This window comes from Cydia pomonella, chromosome 9 (assembly GCF_033807575.1).
Source record: "Cydia pomonella isolate Wapato2018A chromosome 9, ilCydPomo1, whole genome shotgun sequence".
Lineage (NCBI taxonomy): Eukaryota > Metazoa > Arthropoda > Insecta > Lepidoptera > Tortricidae > Cydia > Cydia pomonella.
Window position 1 is genome coordinate 11,457,485 of NC_084711.1, and position 17,505 is coordinate 11,474,989.

The 17,505-nt window shown below is 39.7% G+C and overlaps 1 protein-coding gene and 1 long non-coding RNA gene across 2 annotated transcripts in view; one reads left to right on the forward strand and one right to left on the reverse strand.

The window, feature by feature from the left end:
- The window catches only part of LOC133521383 (uncharacterized), a 75,622-nt gene that overhangs the window by 20,901 nt on the left and 37,216 nt on the right, over positions 1-17,505 (forward strand). The gene's annotated exons all lie outside the window — the stretch shown is intronic.
- The window catches only part of LOC133521381 (uncharacterized), a 166,505-nt gene that overhangs the window by 2,323 nt on the left and 146,677 nt on the right, over positions 1-17,505 (reverse strand). The window contains 11 exon segments of the mRNA XM_061856321.1: positions 360-604; positions 2,876-3,146; positions 7,470-7,649; positions 7,908-8,290; positions 8,382-10,481; positions 10,779-10,973; positions 11,289-11,486; positions 12,321-13,085; positions 14,667-14,855; positions 15,302-15,484; positions 16,922-17,125. Of these exon segments, the coding sequence (XP_061712305.1) occupies positions 360-604; positions 2,876-3,146; positions 7,470-7,649; positions 7,908-8,290; positions 8,382-10,481; positions 10,779-10,973; positions 11,289-11,486; positions 12,321-13,085; positions 14,667-14,855; positions 15,302-15,484; positions 16,922-17,125 (4,913 nt within the window).

The following is a 17,505-nucleotide window of genomic DNA, read 5'->3' on the forward strand; positions in this document are numbered from 1 at the left end:
ATCAACGTCGTATTTCGTCGTAATTGACAATGACAGCTATTTTTTTTCGTGATGAATGGCAATGGCAATTTACGTATTGTGCCGTAGAATTGGTAAAATCAAACATTTCATTTTATTATTTTGTATTTTTTGTATTAAGCCATATTAAATTTATATGAATATATTGCGGTGTCCAGTAAGCAAAATACTTCCAAATCATACGTAAAATTTCAGGTTTTATAAAAATGAAATGTTGTCAATTAAGCCTATCCAAAAGCGTCTTGGAGGAACTCATAGGGATCATCATTCTACGTGTCATATAGTAACGATTCAAATATAAGTAGTTATTTTAGGAAAATATTGAATTATGAGTGTCTTACCGGTTGACATTTTCCAAAGCAGACTCGTATGTTGCACTGGAAGCGTATGTTGTCGCTGCTCGGGAACTTGAAAGCATTGAAGGTGGCGCGTAGTGCGCTGCCGTCCTCGCTGCGCTCCCAATCGTTGAAAATGGTGGCGTCCGTGGCGCAGCCGTCCGCGTCTGTCACCGTGTACTCGTTCTCCACGTTTGTCGATGCTTCGCTCGTCTTCGCGATACAGCTGCGTGCGAAACCGCCGTAGATACCTTCGAAAAGGAGACATCGATAAGTTGGTGGTTCTCATTTGTCAATAGGTACCAGTGTTGGCCGAACGTTAATTAGAATTGACCATATTGAAAATTAACCATTACAAATTGAACCGTAAACCGTAACGGACGGTAGGGTTCGATTTATAATAGCATCAATATCGTCAATTGGGTACTTGACACATGTTGAATATTATAACAAAATTTAGTTAAATGGATAGAAAATGAGTCATCCATTATAAAAAAAGTGGAATTAAAAAAAATACATTATTAGTATAAAAAAACAAGGCTCCAAAGTCTCAAAAAAAAAATTTATCTTTCAAAAATATAAAAGAAAATGGTACCATTCGATTCCTTACATTTTATTGATAAATAAATAGTATGACAACTATACACATAAACGCAATATTTCAGGGTCAAAATGGCAATTTCCTTGATCTTCCATACATTTAGGACAGACTTATGTAATGTGACGTCACATCACGTTATCATTTTGTTAGAGGTGTTTCAATCGTCGAGTGCGAGCGTCAGACTGACTAACTCTCATTTCTGACCTTTGTGTTGCTTAAATGCCATGAGTCCTATATAGACCTTTTGTCCGTAGCCGACTGGAATTTAACTGCATCGTATGGGATCCAAACGACCAAAAGTATAGGGATATGATTGAGAGAGTCCAAAAAAAATTCGCTCGGTATCTCAAGAGGCTATATGGCCGCTATCCATTTCTCTAGCCCTCGTTATTTGTGGCAGGTATGGTCGGAATGGAGACGCTAGAGTTCCGGAGGAAAATGCTTCTCGCGATCCATTATGTCTTGCTTTTCCAGGGCAAAGTGGATAATCCTTGTGTGCTCTCGAGCATACGGCTGTTCGTTCCAAATGACTATGTGCGCGCAGGCGCTCGACGCCAGCACGCACTGTTCGCAGTCCCCGCGACGCGCACGCAGTACGCGCGCCGAGCGCCCACGTCAAGAGCCCTTACACTTCTAAACGGTTTAGTTGGCTTGGTCCAGGATGCTGACCTTTTTAATGTTAAGTTGAGTGTTTTGTGCTCGAAAATATCCCATTATTTAAATGTCTCTATCAGACGTCCCTAAACTGAGGCGGTTGGGAGATATGCCAAATAAAAAATGTGAATGTTAAAATGTTGTAATTTTTATCTTGAATTATTATGTTTTTTTTTCTATTTACTTGTTTATTTGTAATTAATATGATTTTGTATATATGTTTTGACATGTTTTTTCCATGTCCTGGCGTTTGGCCTCTGCTGTGAGCCGGACATGTGTTTGAAAATAAATAAATAATAATAATAGACATTTGATCCTCAGGGAAATCAAGATCATTTGACATTATTTACAAAAAAACCGGCCAAGAGCATGTCGGGCCATGCTCAGAGTAAGGTTCCGTAGTTACTCTTCCGTCACAATAAGCTAAACTGGAGCTTAAAGTATGAACTAGCTCCGGGTTCCCTACGAATATTTGTGACGCTCCGCTACTGGTAGATTGTTAACCAAGGGATGAACTGTGGGTGTACGTCTTTTTACTATGAAGGGGAAACTTTTTGCGATAACTCAAAAACAGCTAAACTGATCATATCCGCTATAATTTTCGTTTAATGTCTTTCTTAAGCTCTACTTCCAAGATTTTTTCATATTTTTTTTTTTTTAATAAATAAATGAAAATATTTATTGGACCTATGGTTCAAAAGTTGGAGGGGGGGGGGGGGACACATTTTTTTTTCTTTCGGAGCAATAATTTCTGAATATATTCACTTTATCAAGAAATGTTTGTTGAAGATCCCTATTAGTTTTGAAAGACCTTTCCAACGATATCCCACACTGCAGGCAAAAAAAAATTCACCCCCACTTTACGTGTAGGGGAGGTACCCTAAAAAAATTAAATTTTTAGATGTTGTTGTACGACTTTGTCGGCTTTATTGATTTATATATCCATGCCAAATTTCAGCTTTCTAGCACTAACGACCACGGAGCAAAGCCTCGGACAGACAGACAGACGGACATGGCGAAACTATAAGGGTTCCTAGTTGACTACGGAACCCTAAAAGCTGTCAAGTAGCCAATTCTAATTAACGTTCGGCCAACATTGGTACATAGGTACAAAGGAATTTTGACCAAATTCAACAACGCCTAATCTTTTCCTCTGTTTACGCGATTGCAATATTAAGTATCACCACGGGGACAACTCACAAATTTAAACTACAAAGTAGGTACCTAAACTTAATCAAAATAACCCTCTTACTTTAAATATACTTACTTGACGGTTGGACATCAACTTGTAAGACGAGGTTCTCTCCGATCTCCGCAGAGCTAACTTCGTCACCAGTCCTTGAGACGATACGCATCGAACACGTGGGTGGTGGACCAGTATTTGCGATTGTACCAGCTGTAGTCAACATGGACACATTGAACGCCAGCGTAACGTTCTTTTCACCCGTCTGGTATATACACTTGATGTGGAATGCCTTTGCGTTTGATGTCAGTAGTGTTGGGTGAATCTGCATTACAAGCACGAAGCTGGCCATGCCCTGCAAAAAGTACATTAAAAACATTAAAATACAACAATCCATTCTTAATACCATAAGACCAGAAAGCGGCCAGTGTAACCGTTGGCACATGTGTAAATGTAGCGATGGCCCTATAAGAAACCATATTATAAAAATAATATTTGAATTACACAATTCTTTAGCTGTATATTTAATACAAGCTGCCGCGGGTGTAAATACGTATATGTAGCAATTGTTTCGACCGGAGACTTGATAAATCTATATAGGATTTTCAATTAATACTTAAATCGTTGTTACGTATAACATGGTTTCAATTGACGTGGTGGGGGTTAGGGCCTACTTCATAGATCCTATATGGTTGTCATAGACATGCATGAACTTTATGCATACCACGATTTTATCTTATTACCTACGCTGCGCAGGCATATTGACAGCTTATCATTTATTCATATAATTTAATTTTAAGGTGGTTCGACTAGGTTACCCAAAGCTTAAACCTCACTAGATGGCGCCACAATTGCAAATTTTGAGTTTTAATTTTTTTGTGGAGTAGTCTTGGTATTTCTATACTGTAAATTATGTTTAGCGCACTCTTTAAATAAATATTGAACTATTAAAACAAACATTGAACACTTCATTGTACAAAAACTACCCCTTAATGTCGACAGAATGTTTCTTGACTCTATTTCTAAGTATCACTCACACATTCAAACAGTCGTACTGGGATCCTTGTAGTAGACAATTTGGCACAGCGTGAGTAGGCTTCAATAGCGTTGCGGTATGTACGTGGAAATACATGCAAGAGGATGTGGGTTCGAGACTCATTAATTTTTTTTTTGTTATCAGTATTATCAAGTACCTATTATTAATAAATTATTTTATGAGAAATATGAGCGTTTTTCCATAAAAATATTAAAAATCTGATTCTCACACATCATGATATTTTTGGGTTCTTCCAACTCAGAATCACTAGCATAATCAATCCTCGTGCTATAAAAACCCGAAAATTTGTATTGAAATTTTAGTTTTACACTGAAATTTCTTTCACACTAAAATGTGACGTAATGGTATGGATATTTTAGGATATCTTTTTTTAATGCTAGGGTGGAGAAGATTCTAAGTAGAATGAACCTAAGAAAGTCCAAATCTGTAAGTCAGATTTTCCAGTATTTTTTTCAAAAAAGAACGCTGTTTTGTTCTAAAATTAAAGCAATCCCTTACTGCCCAGCCTTTAAAAAAGTAGGTACTATTTTACAGTAGCGTAGAATTAAAACATTTTTTACGATACATTTAATTAAATTACAGTGAGTTACAAAATTGCATGGCCTTCTATTCGTATTTATAACCATTATAAAAAGAAATGAGATATTTACCATGTTTGTTTATATTATTGATTTCCCGATATTTTGACACAACTAGAAGTTTCACACAATGCCTAGAGATAGAAAATTATTTATTTATTTTATTTATTGTCAATTTCATTCAACGGATCACATCATATCCAATTTATGTGTTTATGTATTGCATTGTTTTCTACCTAGTTGGTTATTAAATTCTGTTACTGCAATAATCGTTATCTACATAAAATATACCAACGAAAGTTTAATAAAGTATATATTAAAATGAAGTACACAAAATCAGGAATTACATATGACAATATCATTCAAAATCGCCTCCTCTGGCTTTGACACAGGCCCTCAAACGACGAGGCCAGTCATTAATAGCGGCACGCACGATTGTCATGTCTAATTCCGACACTGTCTTAACTATGGCCCGCTTGAGGGAGTTAAGATTTGTGTGGGGTTTAGCACAGGCTTTCTCCTCAATAACCTGCTATATGGCATAATCCAGGGGGTTAAGGTCCGGGCTGGAGGACGGCCAGTATTCGTGGGCAATAAAGTCAATTTTGTTCTTTCGAAACCAGGCTTGAGTTGTTTTTGCCTTATGTGCAGGAGCTGAGTCCTGTTCAAAGATCCATGGCTGGTTTTGAAATAGGGTGTGGCTTAGGGGCTTCACTATTGGTTCGAGAACGGTTCCCAGTTTCCGGTTTTCACACCTTTTTCACAGAAATGAATCTGTGTTAGCCCTGAGTATGACACACCCAAAATCATGTTTGGCGGGTACCCACATTTGTGCAACGCAATAGGGTTGTTTCCATCTACAAATCTTAGGGCATAATTGTATCCCAATAAATTCTTTTGGATTATAAGAACATGTTAAACTACTTTTAGGGGACTTGTAATGACCATATTTTTGTAAATATTGAATTTAAAATATGTTTTGGCACACGTCACGTGACCAAACTCGAAACGTCATTGAAGATTCTGATGACGTCACAACTCTCGGATTGACACTGTTGACAGTTAGGCGATTAACAACAAATGACAAATATCAGTTGACAGTTCGTATCTTCTACGTGTGTATGTAGTTATGTGTCAAACCATAAACTGTGACGTCACACAATTTTCAAAGAGCGTTTTGGGCGCGAAAGCATCTGTCAAAATATATTTTGTTAATTTAACATATTTAAAGCCGTTTTTAGTATAAAAGCTGAATTTTAAGGCAACTTTTAGTTAATATAGAAAGTAATACAAGCGTTTCAAAAAAATTTAATACGATTCTCTTTTAGGCCCCAATTCATTATAGATACGACGAGATAAGCGTTATGTGTGGTATATAATTATTATAGCTCACAAATCCACCACATTATGTCATTTTTTATTTTTTCGGTAGCATTTGTTTTAACGGAAATAAAGAGGTTGCAAATCGAGTAACAGAACTTCAGAACAGATATCATTTGATATTTACCAGTCGCTTTTCGGTGAAGGAAAACATCGTGAGGAAACTGGACTAATCCCAACAAGGCTTAGTTTTACCCTCTGGGTTGGAAGGTCAGATGGCAGTGGCTTTCGTAAAAACTAGTGCCTACGCCAAATATTGGGATTAGTTGTCAAAGCGGACCCCAGGCTCCATTGAGCCGTGGCAATATGCTGGGACAACGCTAGGAAGAAAGAAAGAAATCGAGTAACAGAACTTAGTAACCAACTAGGTGTAATAGTTATGATGTAAATGTCCATATCATGTTGGAGTCATATATTAGCCAACTAATTATTCAAGATCAATACACTTAGCTCCCTTAGGTATTCGCCTAAGTACAATCTCGGGCAAAATTGAGTTTTATAAAAGTGAACTAGTTTCTAGGTCATATTTTCTATGAATTGGTCATTTTTGTAGACTCCAATTACAGTTACACTTTTCCTGGTTTTTCGCGGATGAGAATATCGATGATTTTTGTAACTTGATTTAGACGTTGCTATCATTTTCAATCCAAAAACACATAAAATCACAATTCAGAACATGCGGCAGCGTTGTTTTCTATCAAGTACCTCAAGCACCAGGGCGGCTACCGGGAAAATCGAAATTCGTCAATTTCGGGCATTTTTCTCTGTCACTCTAATTACGTCTTAGTGAGAGTAAAAGAGAAAGATCCCCGCAATTTGCGAATTTAGGTTATCGCGGTAGGCCCCCAGGTCCTGTCAAGTTTCAGCAGTGTTGCCAGGTGAGCGGAAGAGAATTATCGTACTTGAGTGTCAATATTATTGTACCATTGAAAAAAATATCGTACGCCAATCAAAAAGGCAGCCCCTAAAAATGTCTAGCAAAATAAGCTTAAATTTCCAATTAATAATAAAAAAAAGACAATTTTCGTCTAAATTGCGCAAAAAATCTGTTTATGTTTGTGTATTTTTGGGATAGACTCAAACGGTATACAGGAAATTGAGACATTTTAAATTATAAACTTACACCAAGGAGCCGAACACCCAAAAGATACTAATTTTAGACTATTTCTGAGAGAAAGTGTCATATTTTGCTTCAAATTACTAGACTTTTAAGGTGGCATCATCCAAGGGCTGAAATTATAGTACTTTAGTGTACGATAATGCTCTTTGGAACATTACGTCATACCGGGGCCCAAATTATCGTACATGTACGACAATTATCGTACGCCTGGTCACACTGAGTGTCAGTGTCGACAGAGTCAGCTAAAAACGCGTCAAACATCGCAACGTCGCGCTGATGACCGCCCGAGGCATGGAGTGGCAACGCCGCAATGTATTTGTACACGACATTTGTCACACACACATGAGTAAAATTTATAAAAATATAACGTTGATTATTGCATGATTTCTGTATGAAACAAAGTTTTTCTATTAATTTAGCGCAAATGAATATTCGAAAGTAGATAGATGCGCAACTATTTATGTAATAATATTGTGTAATTAATTAATAAATAGCGATTGTTTTTTGTATGAAAATCGAACCACCTTAAATAATTGTACTTACATTAACGTGCACCAAACCGCAGTCTCCGAAGTGCACAGTGAAATCAACAAGTTCCTCGGGTTCGGCGATATGTACTACTAATCTACAGCGTTCATCTTTGCTGTATCCCTTTACATACAAAACTCCATTAAAGTCCTTGATCTTCAGGCTCACTTTCACAGCGTCAGCGAGACAATGCACCTATAAAATGTGTTATTTATAACATTATGTATACAAAAGTGCCTTCTCTGTTAAAACATAAGAAGCCGGGGATCTATCATATCTATATCTATCTTTGGCGTCGAATTATACGTAATAAGAAATGTATGCTCTACCTAAGCCTTAACATTTTGGCTGCCAAAAACACAAGGTGGTCAAGACAATTTTAAGCAATATAACTCTCCATAACGTGTCTTATTTCATGCTTATAGATTTTATAATTTAGATTAGTTTACGTACTTGCATGTCCGGTAATGGGAAGTCCGTACGATAGTTAGGAGTGGTAGCGTTGCAGTGTTCCTTCGGGTTTCCGGTGTAACCGTTGGCACATGTGCAAATGGAGCGATGCCCCTGTGCAGTGCAGATAGCGTGTGACCCGCAGGGCTCAGCATCGCAGGCCGGTATGCAGACGCTGTTGCGACATGTGGCGCGGTCGTCGCAGTCGGTGTCGGAGCGACAGCCTGCAATAGGCAGGCACTCGTCACCACGCAGAACAAGGCCGCGACTTGCGTCGCATACGCAGCGTCCGCGTGAGTCCATAATGCGGCCTTCTGACTCGCGGCATGGGACGCATTCACCGTTTGCATCCATTGCTTGTCCTTCTATGCATACCGCGGTAGGTGCTGAAAAATGACGTCATAGTTAGGATTTATTGTTATTGATATTAAGTATTCAATTAAATTAAATCTATTGGATAGTAATATTGAGACTTACGTATATTTGGCGTGCAATCCACTAAAGCATTTCCTCTATATCCTGGTAAGCATTCGCAAATCATTGTCCTAACAGGAAGTGAGTCGACCACTCTACATTCAGCGTTATTACCACATGGGCTTGTCTCGAGACAAGGTTCGACACACTTAGCATTCAGACACGCAGTTCCTGCTGGACATTCTGAGTCGGTAGTGCACTGTGGTTCCGTTGTTTTAGTGCAACCTTGGTCTGTACTCTGGTAACCGGGTGGACAGACGCAGTGCACCACGTGAAGATGTACCCTGCACTCTGCAGGTTGTTCGCAGGTGTTTGCTGTACAGGGTTCTATGCACTGTGAGTTAACACACGATCTATCTGACGGGCAGTCCGAGTTCGCCCTACATCCAATAGGCATACAGCCGATAGACGGATTACCGGCAGTTCCGACTTTACAACGACAGGAAGCTCGATGGTGGGTTCCGTAACATTCTGCCGATGCTCCACATATTTCGCCGTCCACTGAACAAGCTGGAATACAGCGGTTATTAATGCAAGTTTCATCATCTGAACATTGTGAGTCTGATCGGCAAAGAACATCGTAGCACCCAGTGCGAGCATCGCCGATGAATCCTGGTCGACAAGCGCATACTGGCTTATGATTCTTAATCTGACAATCTGTGTTCGGACCACATTCACATGGATTCTGACAAACTGCAGATATACAGGCGTGATTAGACGTGCAGTTAGTATCAATTTCACAAGCGACGTCCGAGAAAGTAGTGAATGGGCGGCATAAGCCTCCTCCGCTGCTGATGTAACCAGGTGGACAGGTACAGATCATAGTGCGAACAGGCAATGTGGGTGAGACTTCACAATGCGCCGGTGAGGCGCATGGTTTAAGTACTGAACAAGGATTAACACATCTTGTTGATAAACACGCTGATTTTGGTGGGCAATCTGCATCAACGAAACATTCTGCTATAATTTCAGGTTTACATTCTACATAGGGGCTTCCAATAAATCCTTGTTCACATTTACAAACTGCGATATGATTGCGCACTAAGCAAACTGCGTTGGTTCCGCAATTAGTTTTTGAATAACATGGATTAATGCATCTGTGGCCGCGGCATTCTTTGTCTAGAGGACAATCTCCATTTGATCTACATTCTATCGCATTACATCCTTCATACGCATCTCCTTCGAATCCAGGTCGACAGCGGCAAAGTGGTTGGTTTCTTTCGACGTAACAATCAGCATTTGGTCCACAGTTACTGTTCAATAAGCATGGGCTAACACAATTTCCATTTACACATGCTTGATTTGATTCACATTCTGAGTTGGATCGACAACCAACAGTGCGGCAAGTTTGATAAGGATTTCCGTCAAAGCCCTCGCGGCATGAGCATACCGGACGATGATTGCGTACAAAGCATTCGGAATTTTCACCACAATTACATGGGTTTCGACAAATCCTGTTAACGCATGATTCACTATCGCTGCAGTCATCGTCAGATGAACAACTAGGCGCAGGCAGTTGTGTAGGTCTGCAGGCGCCGCCGACATCCGGAATATAGCCTTCAGCACAACGGCATATCAATGTGCGGAAAGGTACACTATCAGATACTGTACATCTTGCATTAGCCTGGCATGGTTGTAATTCTGAGCAAGCTTCACGACATTGATCTCTGAGGCATGCTTGGCCACTTGGGCAATCACTGTCCATTATGCATTCTGGTCCAATGATGACTTTTTCGCAGTGTGTTAGAGGATCACCTATAGGAAGTGCTGGAGGACACTTACAAGATGCAGCGTGGTTTCGTGCGAAGCACTCTGCATTACTTGCGCAAGGGCTGCGTCCTTCTGTAGAACAGGCATGTCGGCAAACTCCTTTCATGCAAACGCTGTCATCGTTGCAATCGGCATTTATTTCGCATTCAACTGGTTGACATCTGGTGTATGGATTGCCATTTGTGCCAGCTGGACAGCGACAGTTAGCTCGGTGATTTCTACCGAAACATTCGGCGCTTATGGAGCATGGAGCCTCAACAATACAAGGATTGACGCAAGCGCCATTGTAGCATGTGTCGCTGTCAGGACATTCAGAGTCTGATGAACATCCAACTGTAAAAAAATATACGTTTATATTTATTTAACTTTTTAGGGAATTACTTCTCAAATACGTTCCGGCAAACGACGCCTTCCTGTGGACACTATAAAAACGAAATGGGTTTATTTTACTAAAACCCACATTATACAGCTTTTAAGAAGTAGAAGAGCTGAACATGCCTTTAAGGATCCAGCTAGAAAATTAAGCTTTATAATTCATTTATTTCATGACGTCCACGGGAAAGGCTCTTTTACTCATAATAAGTTTATGGTGCCATAGTTTGTAATTTTATTATGTCATAAAGTAGGTACCTTTAGTGCATCCGATATAGGGGTTGCCGGAGTAGCCCTCTTCGCAGTAACATACGGGATGGTGTCGTACAACATTGCACGCTGCATGTGATCCACACGCGCACGGTTCAGCGCAAGCGCCATTTATGCACGCTTGTGACAGGGGGCAGTCCGAGTTGGCCTTGCATCCCACGGGAACCACTTGGACGTCTGATGCTGAAATATAAATTATTGTTTGTTTGAATGATAGTGTTCACAGTGTGATAGTGTTAACAAATAGGTAATGTTACAAAAAACTGTAATATTAGTAACAAATTGAGAGAGACATCTTGCATATACAGCAAGAGAAAGCTATTTATTATGATTTTTAGACGTTAAAAATGAGCTTCCCATAATGTTCCTACAACGCTGGATTTCAGGCAGACCCTTAGTACAAATTTTAATCCCTCACTCGCGGTCTACTCGATGTTTAGTCATATTGCGCGTAACATTAATTTGATAATGTTAATAAATTTTGAATTTGGAACATACGTGGTTGACATCTAACGCGAGCATCGCCTGAGAATCCTCTAGGGCAAGAACATTCCGCCTTGTGGTCAATAACTCGACACAGTGCGCCTCCGCCACACGCAGAGCTACATGGGTTTACGCATCGACGATCCTCGCAGGCACGCTCTGGGCCGCATTCGTCATCGTTATAACATTCCCATATAGATGGCAGTCTGGGTTCTAAAAAGAAAATTAATTGAATTAAAATAGATTACTTTTCGCATGTAACTAATTAGAAAGTTTCCGATTCAGATTTAGTTTATTCAGAAACAATATAATCATTTTGTATTTGAAATCATACAATATAAAATAAAAAGCCTTAAATATAAATTTAAACTATGCATCTACGATTTAACAAATAAAGGTATCTGTAATAGTACATTGTGCACCGAGGGGGGTAAGTGAAATTTTGGATACGAGGGTGGTAAAACCCGACAGTCGCAGGCTGAAGGGAATTAAAGACCCGAGTTAGTTTTTTTTTACCCCCGGAGTTACACACGATGTTTTTCATCCCACTTCCGAGAAAAAAAACTAAATAATTCTTAAATACGGTCATACATCAAAGATTCGTCCGCCATTTTGTAATTTCTTGACAGGTTAAGCATCGAAGGCACAGACCTATTCGGCATGCAGCCACGGTTGAAAAATATTTAAATGGCTGTTCAATTAATCAAATGTAATAATTTTAAACATAAACAAAAATATTAAATTATAAACGTCAGTAATTTAAAAGTAAAACTCATTTATGCTACTTGGTTTTTATGAATAAGTGATAAACTTAAAAAAAGTCTAAGTCCCTAGAGAGTTAAAGCTTTATTTTCACAATCCATAACTCCCTCGGGAACAATATAGGTATTTGAACTTCAGTACACCTGCATGAAATAAGATCTTTTTCGGGCAAGTATTATGAAAAAAACGTTGTTACATTTAAGACAATACAACAGTCGCTCTATGTGGTAAATCCGCAAAGACCTCGAATACTGTAGTTATATTAATATTTTCAAAACATCTTACCTAAGTTGCATTCCGTTCTCGGGTTTCCAGTGTATTCAGGTGGGCATGAACAACGGGAGGCATGGTCGATAGATTCGCAAAGGGCGTTAAGTCCACACGGGTCAGCTCTGCAAGCTTCGACACAGCTGCCGCGGCGACAAGTTTGACTATTGGCGCAGTCTGAGTCTGCTGAGCACTCTGCATCCGGTGGCGCGCGGCAGCCACTATCGGGGGCCACACGTCCTCCATCCGGGCAGACACAAGCCACAGCGCGTAATGGCAAAACATCGACCGTTTTACACACAAGCCCGGTTTCGCATGGGTTGCCCACGCAGAGATCTACGCAGCGAGTGTTAACGCACGCCAGTGGAGCCGAGCACTCGGAGTCGCTTGTGCATTCGGGGCCGACGTCGTAAGAGGCACAACCAAGCGAGTAAGGATCACCGGAGCGCCCTGGTGGACACGAGCAGATCGGACGATGTCTTTGAGCTGTACATAGTGCTCCAGGCGCGCAAACGCTGTCGGAACAAGCGGGGCGGCAAATTCTATTGAGCCGATCGCAGATCTGCGTATCATCACAGTCCTCGTTATAGTGGCAAACGGCGGAGATGCAAGCTCGTCGTGGGTCGCCCTGCGTTCCCGCCGGGCAGCGGCACGTAGCCACGTGAGCGATGGCCTCACACGTTGCATCCCGACCGCAAGGTGATCCCAGTATACATGGGTCTTGGCAGTATCCGTTAATGCAGGTCTTGTCGAATGGACAATTGTCATCGGATGTACACTCGGCTATAAAAAGGAGATAATGTTTCATTAGAATTCTGAACTGTAAGTAAACATTGACTTACTAGACATTATGTAGTGTATTTTAAAATCTTACGTGCATAGATTTATAACTAGCCTAGATGCCTAGTCTGTACATCCCTAGTGAAGCCATTTCGAGTACGACATCATGTCGCCCTCGTGTCATCGTATCCGAACGGCCCTCGCAATACTCAAGGTCGAGTTGGTTTGTGTACACCTCCCGGTTATAAATTAAAAAATACAAGAAAGATGGTTGTTTGTGCGGTGAATTGGTGTCACAACACATCAGTGAATAAAAACAAACCGCCTGATATAACATTTCACGCGTAAGTATCCAGTTTAATGTGATATTTTTACGTAATTGTAAATACAAAAATTCAAATTTTCGTCAGCCGCCATTACTTATAAATGTTGCCAGGTGATATGAATCTTTTTTCCTCCAAATGAGGCATGACGATTACATTGATAAAATTAATATGCTTACTTTAAGTTCCTTGTATGACTATAGAAAATATTCTTTTTTAGTTTTTCATTCTTTTATTTCAAATTATGTTTTGTCTTTTATAAAATAACAGTTTAAATTCATATTTTTATATTGTGTGATATTCGTTTTAGATTTCCGACTGATCCGCTTCTGTCTGCGAGATGGACGGAAAAAATTAGATTAAATAGGAACGATGCAATATGGAAACCGACTAAACATAGTCGCATATGCTCTCGCCATTTTGATGAGCAAGTAAAGTAAATTTTATTTGTGGAACACAGGTGTTACAGTTATGGTCTGTAAAAACGAAACGCAACTGTCACTGTCGCACTTATATGGAAGACTGATAGAGAGACACAAAGCGTTTCGTTGTTCGAAGCAATAGCGATTGCCACCTTGGCTAGGCCTGCAGGTACAATTACTAGTACTGACGATAAATAGTTATTTGTTTTACAAGTGGAAAAGTTGTTGTTTAACCGCTCGTGCTAATATTGCTACTCGAGCTAAATAAAGATCCAAAATGTCGAAAAATGGAATCTTGAGCGTTGCGAGGGTTTCAAGTTACGAGAGTTAAACAAATTTTGCCCCAAGTGAAACACAAAACTTTTCACCACACCAACCCGAAGAAAATATTAGTCAAATAAAATCAAACCAAATAAAATCCAAATGATCGTCATTAAATATTTATCATTTAAAATCATTATTCCAAAGTCAATTCTACCAGCTATTATCTGTGTACATTTGTAAAATAAAAAAATAAACGTTTTTTTATTTAAACATTATTTCACAAAGTACAGTCCTGCAGTGCAAAGTCCTTAAAAGAAACCTTGAAAGCTTTTGCTACAAATTTAATATCTACATTCACACTCCCAAATGATTGATAGCCAAGTATAAGGATGTGGTTAAAATCCATTACTTTAAGGGGAATAAATGAACTCTGGCAACCCATTTTTGTATATATGTGTGTGTCGCTGAGCGTAAACACGAGCGTCGCACGCACACATCGATCGAGTTTCGGCTTCACTTTTGGCAGATTAGCCTTATGAGGACTAACTGTCTATGTGTGATAGGTCAGTGCTTACGTGTATAACAAGTGCGGGCTGGGTCTCCGGCTGTTCCGGGCGGGCAGTGGCAGCGCGCGCGGTGATGTGTGGCTTCGCACAAGGCGCCGGTGCCGCACGCTCCAGCGCACGCTGAGACGCATTGCCGATTTACACATGCTTCCGCGGAGCCGCATTCTGAATCTGTTGTACATTGAACATCTGGAAGGCCTAGAAATAAAAAAAAGTTAGTATTAAAACAAAGGATGGAGGAAGCTTTTATGAAAATATTGTTATGGTATATAAACATTTAAGTATTGTTATAAAAGAAACCTAACATAACGGACGGACAACGTATCCGATTGTCACCCTTGGGGTACCGAACCCCAAAAAATAGCATAGTGTAATTGATGTGTATAGCTAAATACACACACATAAAAAAAAATGGTTTGATTAAGGCAAGGTGCCTTAAGGGTAAAGGGTGAAAAAATATGATAGGTATTACGTACTTAAGTATCTAAATAAATAAACAGATACATCGACCCATGGATAAAGACAATGGTAAAGAAATTATATAGAATTGAATTGAATACGTCTCCTCGTCACCGCAACGAGTCTTTGTTACATTTCAACTATTTTAAGCAATGACACAACCTCATGCAATACTACTAACTAACCTGGCAAACACGCGACTCGTGCATCGCCCTGTAACGGTGGCACGCAGGTACAGGAGGCGCGATGCGCACGGCCGCGGCACTCGGCGCCCACGCCGCACGCGCCAGGCCCGCACACTGGAACGCAGCGCTTTGAGGAACACTTCTCCTCGTCCCCACATTCTGAGTCTTCGTTGCATTCGCCTCCTAAATCCACAAGGTATAATTAGGTGGTGTGTTGAGCTGGTATCAAAATTCGCTTCGCGAAAACGCTTCAAAGAAGAAATATCGATGTGCAATGAAAATCCTATTCGAGTCTGTCTACGCTAAGATAGCACTGCCTTTAGTTTGCTGTGATAATGCATACATAGCCCACAGGAACAGCATACTTGACGTAAGGACTTCACATAAAAACTTAACGTGGTCGGACTTCTACTTCTGTATAATAGGGTTGTTTCCACCTACAAATTTTAGGGCAGAATTGTATCCCAATAAATTCTTTTGGGTTATAAGAACATGTTAAACTACTTTTAGGGGACCTGTAATGACCATATTTTTGTAAATATTGAATTTAAAATATCTTTTGGCACAAGTCACGTGATCAAACTCGAAACGTCTTTGAAGACTTTGATGACGTCACAACTCTCGGATTGACACATGTTGACAGTTAGGCGATAGACAACAAATGACAAATGTCGGTTGACAGCTCGTATTTTCTACGTGTGTTTGTAGTTATGTGTCAAACCGTAAACTGTGACGTCACTCAATTTTCAAAGAGCGTTTTGGGCGCGAAAGCATCCGTCAAAATATATTTTGTTCATTTAACATATTTAAAGCCGTTTTTAGTATAAAGTTGAATTTTAGGGCAACTTTTAGTTAATATAGAACGTAATACGAGCGTTTCAAAAAATTGGAAACAACCCTATTGCGATACTGAAGCTTCGGTTGCCTAACACGGCACCATCTATAAAAACTCTTATATCAATGTGAACGGAACGCAAATCGATAATCTTAATATTCTTTAATGCTATACTACCTTATCTTCTGATGATATTAAACATCGTTCTTATATTACGTGGCGTGGAGAAACTGACTAGACGTACCGTGTACTTTGACTAACTAATAAAAAGTATGGTGTATCTTATTTATACAGTGGATATTTGTGTATATATACAATAGTGCATATCATAAAACATGCTATATTATACCCACTCATTTTATTTGGGTTCTTTTTTACATTTCAGCATCGTCGATGCCATTAGAATTCGCACCTGCACTTTAAACAATAACATTTTAATCATTAGCATCATATTGCACAATCACACAAAATATTTTAAATTTAAATAGTAACAATAATTAGTAATAGTCTTTTTCTTCCTCACGCTGTCCCGACATTGTAGCTCATGGGAGCCTGGGGTCCGCTTGACAACTAATCCCTAGAATTGGCGTAGGCACTAGTATTTACGAAAGCGACTGCCATCTGACCTTCCAACCCAGAGGGTAAACTAGGCCTTATTGGGATTAGTCCGGTTTCCTCACGATGTTTTCCTTCACCGAAAAGCGACTGGTAAATATCAAAGGATAATTAGTAATAGTAGTTTATTTAAATAGTTGATTGTATCCTCTACTGTGAAAATAACTTACTTGGACTACATTGGACGGACGCGTCACCCGTTAGTGGTGTGGGGCATTCGCATACTAGTGTTCGGAACGGCAGAGTATTGGCGACACGGCACACAGCTCCTCTCCCACATGAGGTAGCGTCGCAAGGATTCTTGCATTTGCCTTGCAGGCATGCAAAATCGGGGCCACAGCCAGCGTCAGTTTCACATTCCACGTCATCAACAACTAGAAAAAAATCAATTGTACAGTCAAAAGATTTAATTTGTGACCCATTTCGTTTGACGGCTGGTTTGGCCTAGTGGGTAGTGACTAGGGAATGCAAACCGGTTTTAACCGAAACCGAAAAAACCGGTTAAAACCGGTTTTTTGACGGAAACCCAAAACCGGGTTTTAGAATTTGAAAAAACTGGTTTCGGTTTTATTCGGTTTTTTTATTTACCTAAGTTGCATGTTTTATTCATTATAAGGGTATAAATCGGTCCTAAACCGGTTGAATCGACATCAAATCAAATAATGTGGTGTTGTGTTAGTTTGATCATTTGTAACGCTAAATGAATTTTTACGGTACAAAATACAAAAATACGAAAGATTTAAATAATATAAAG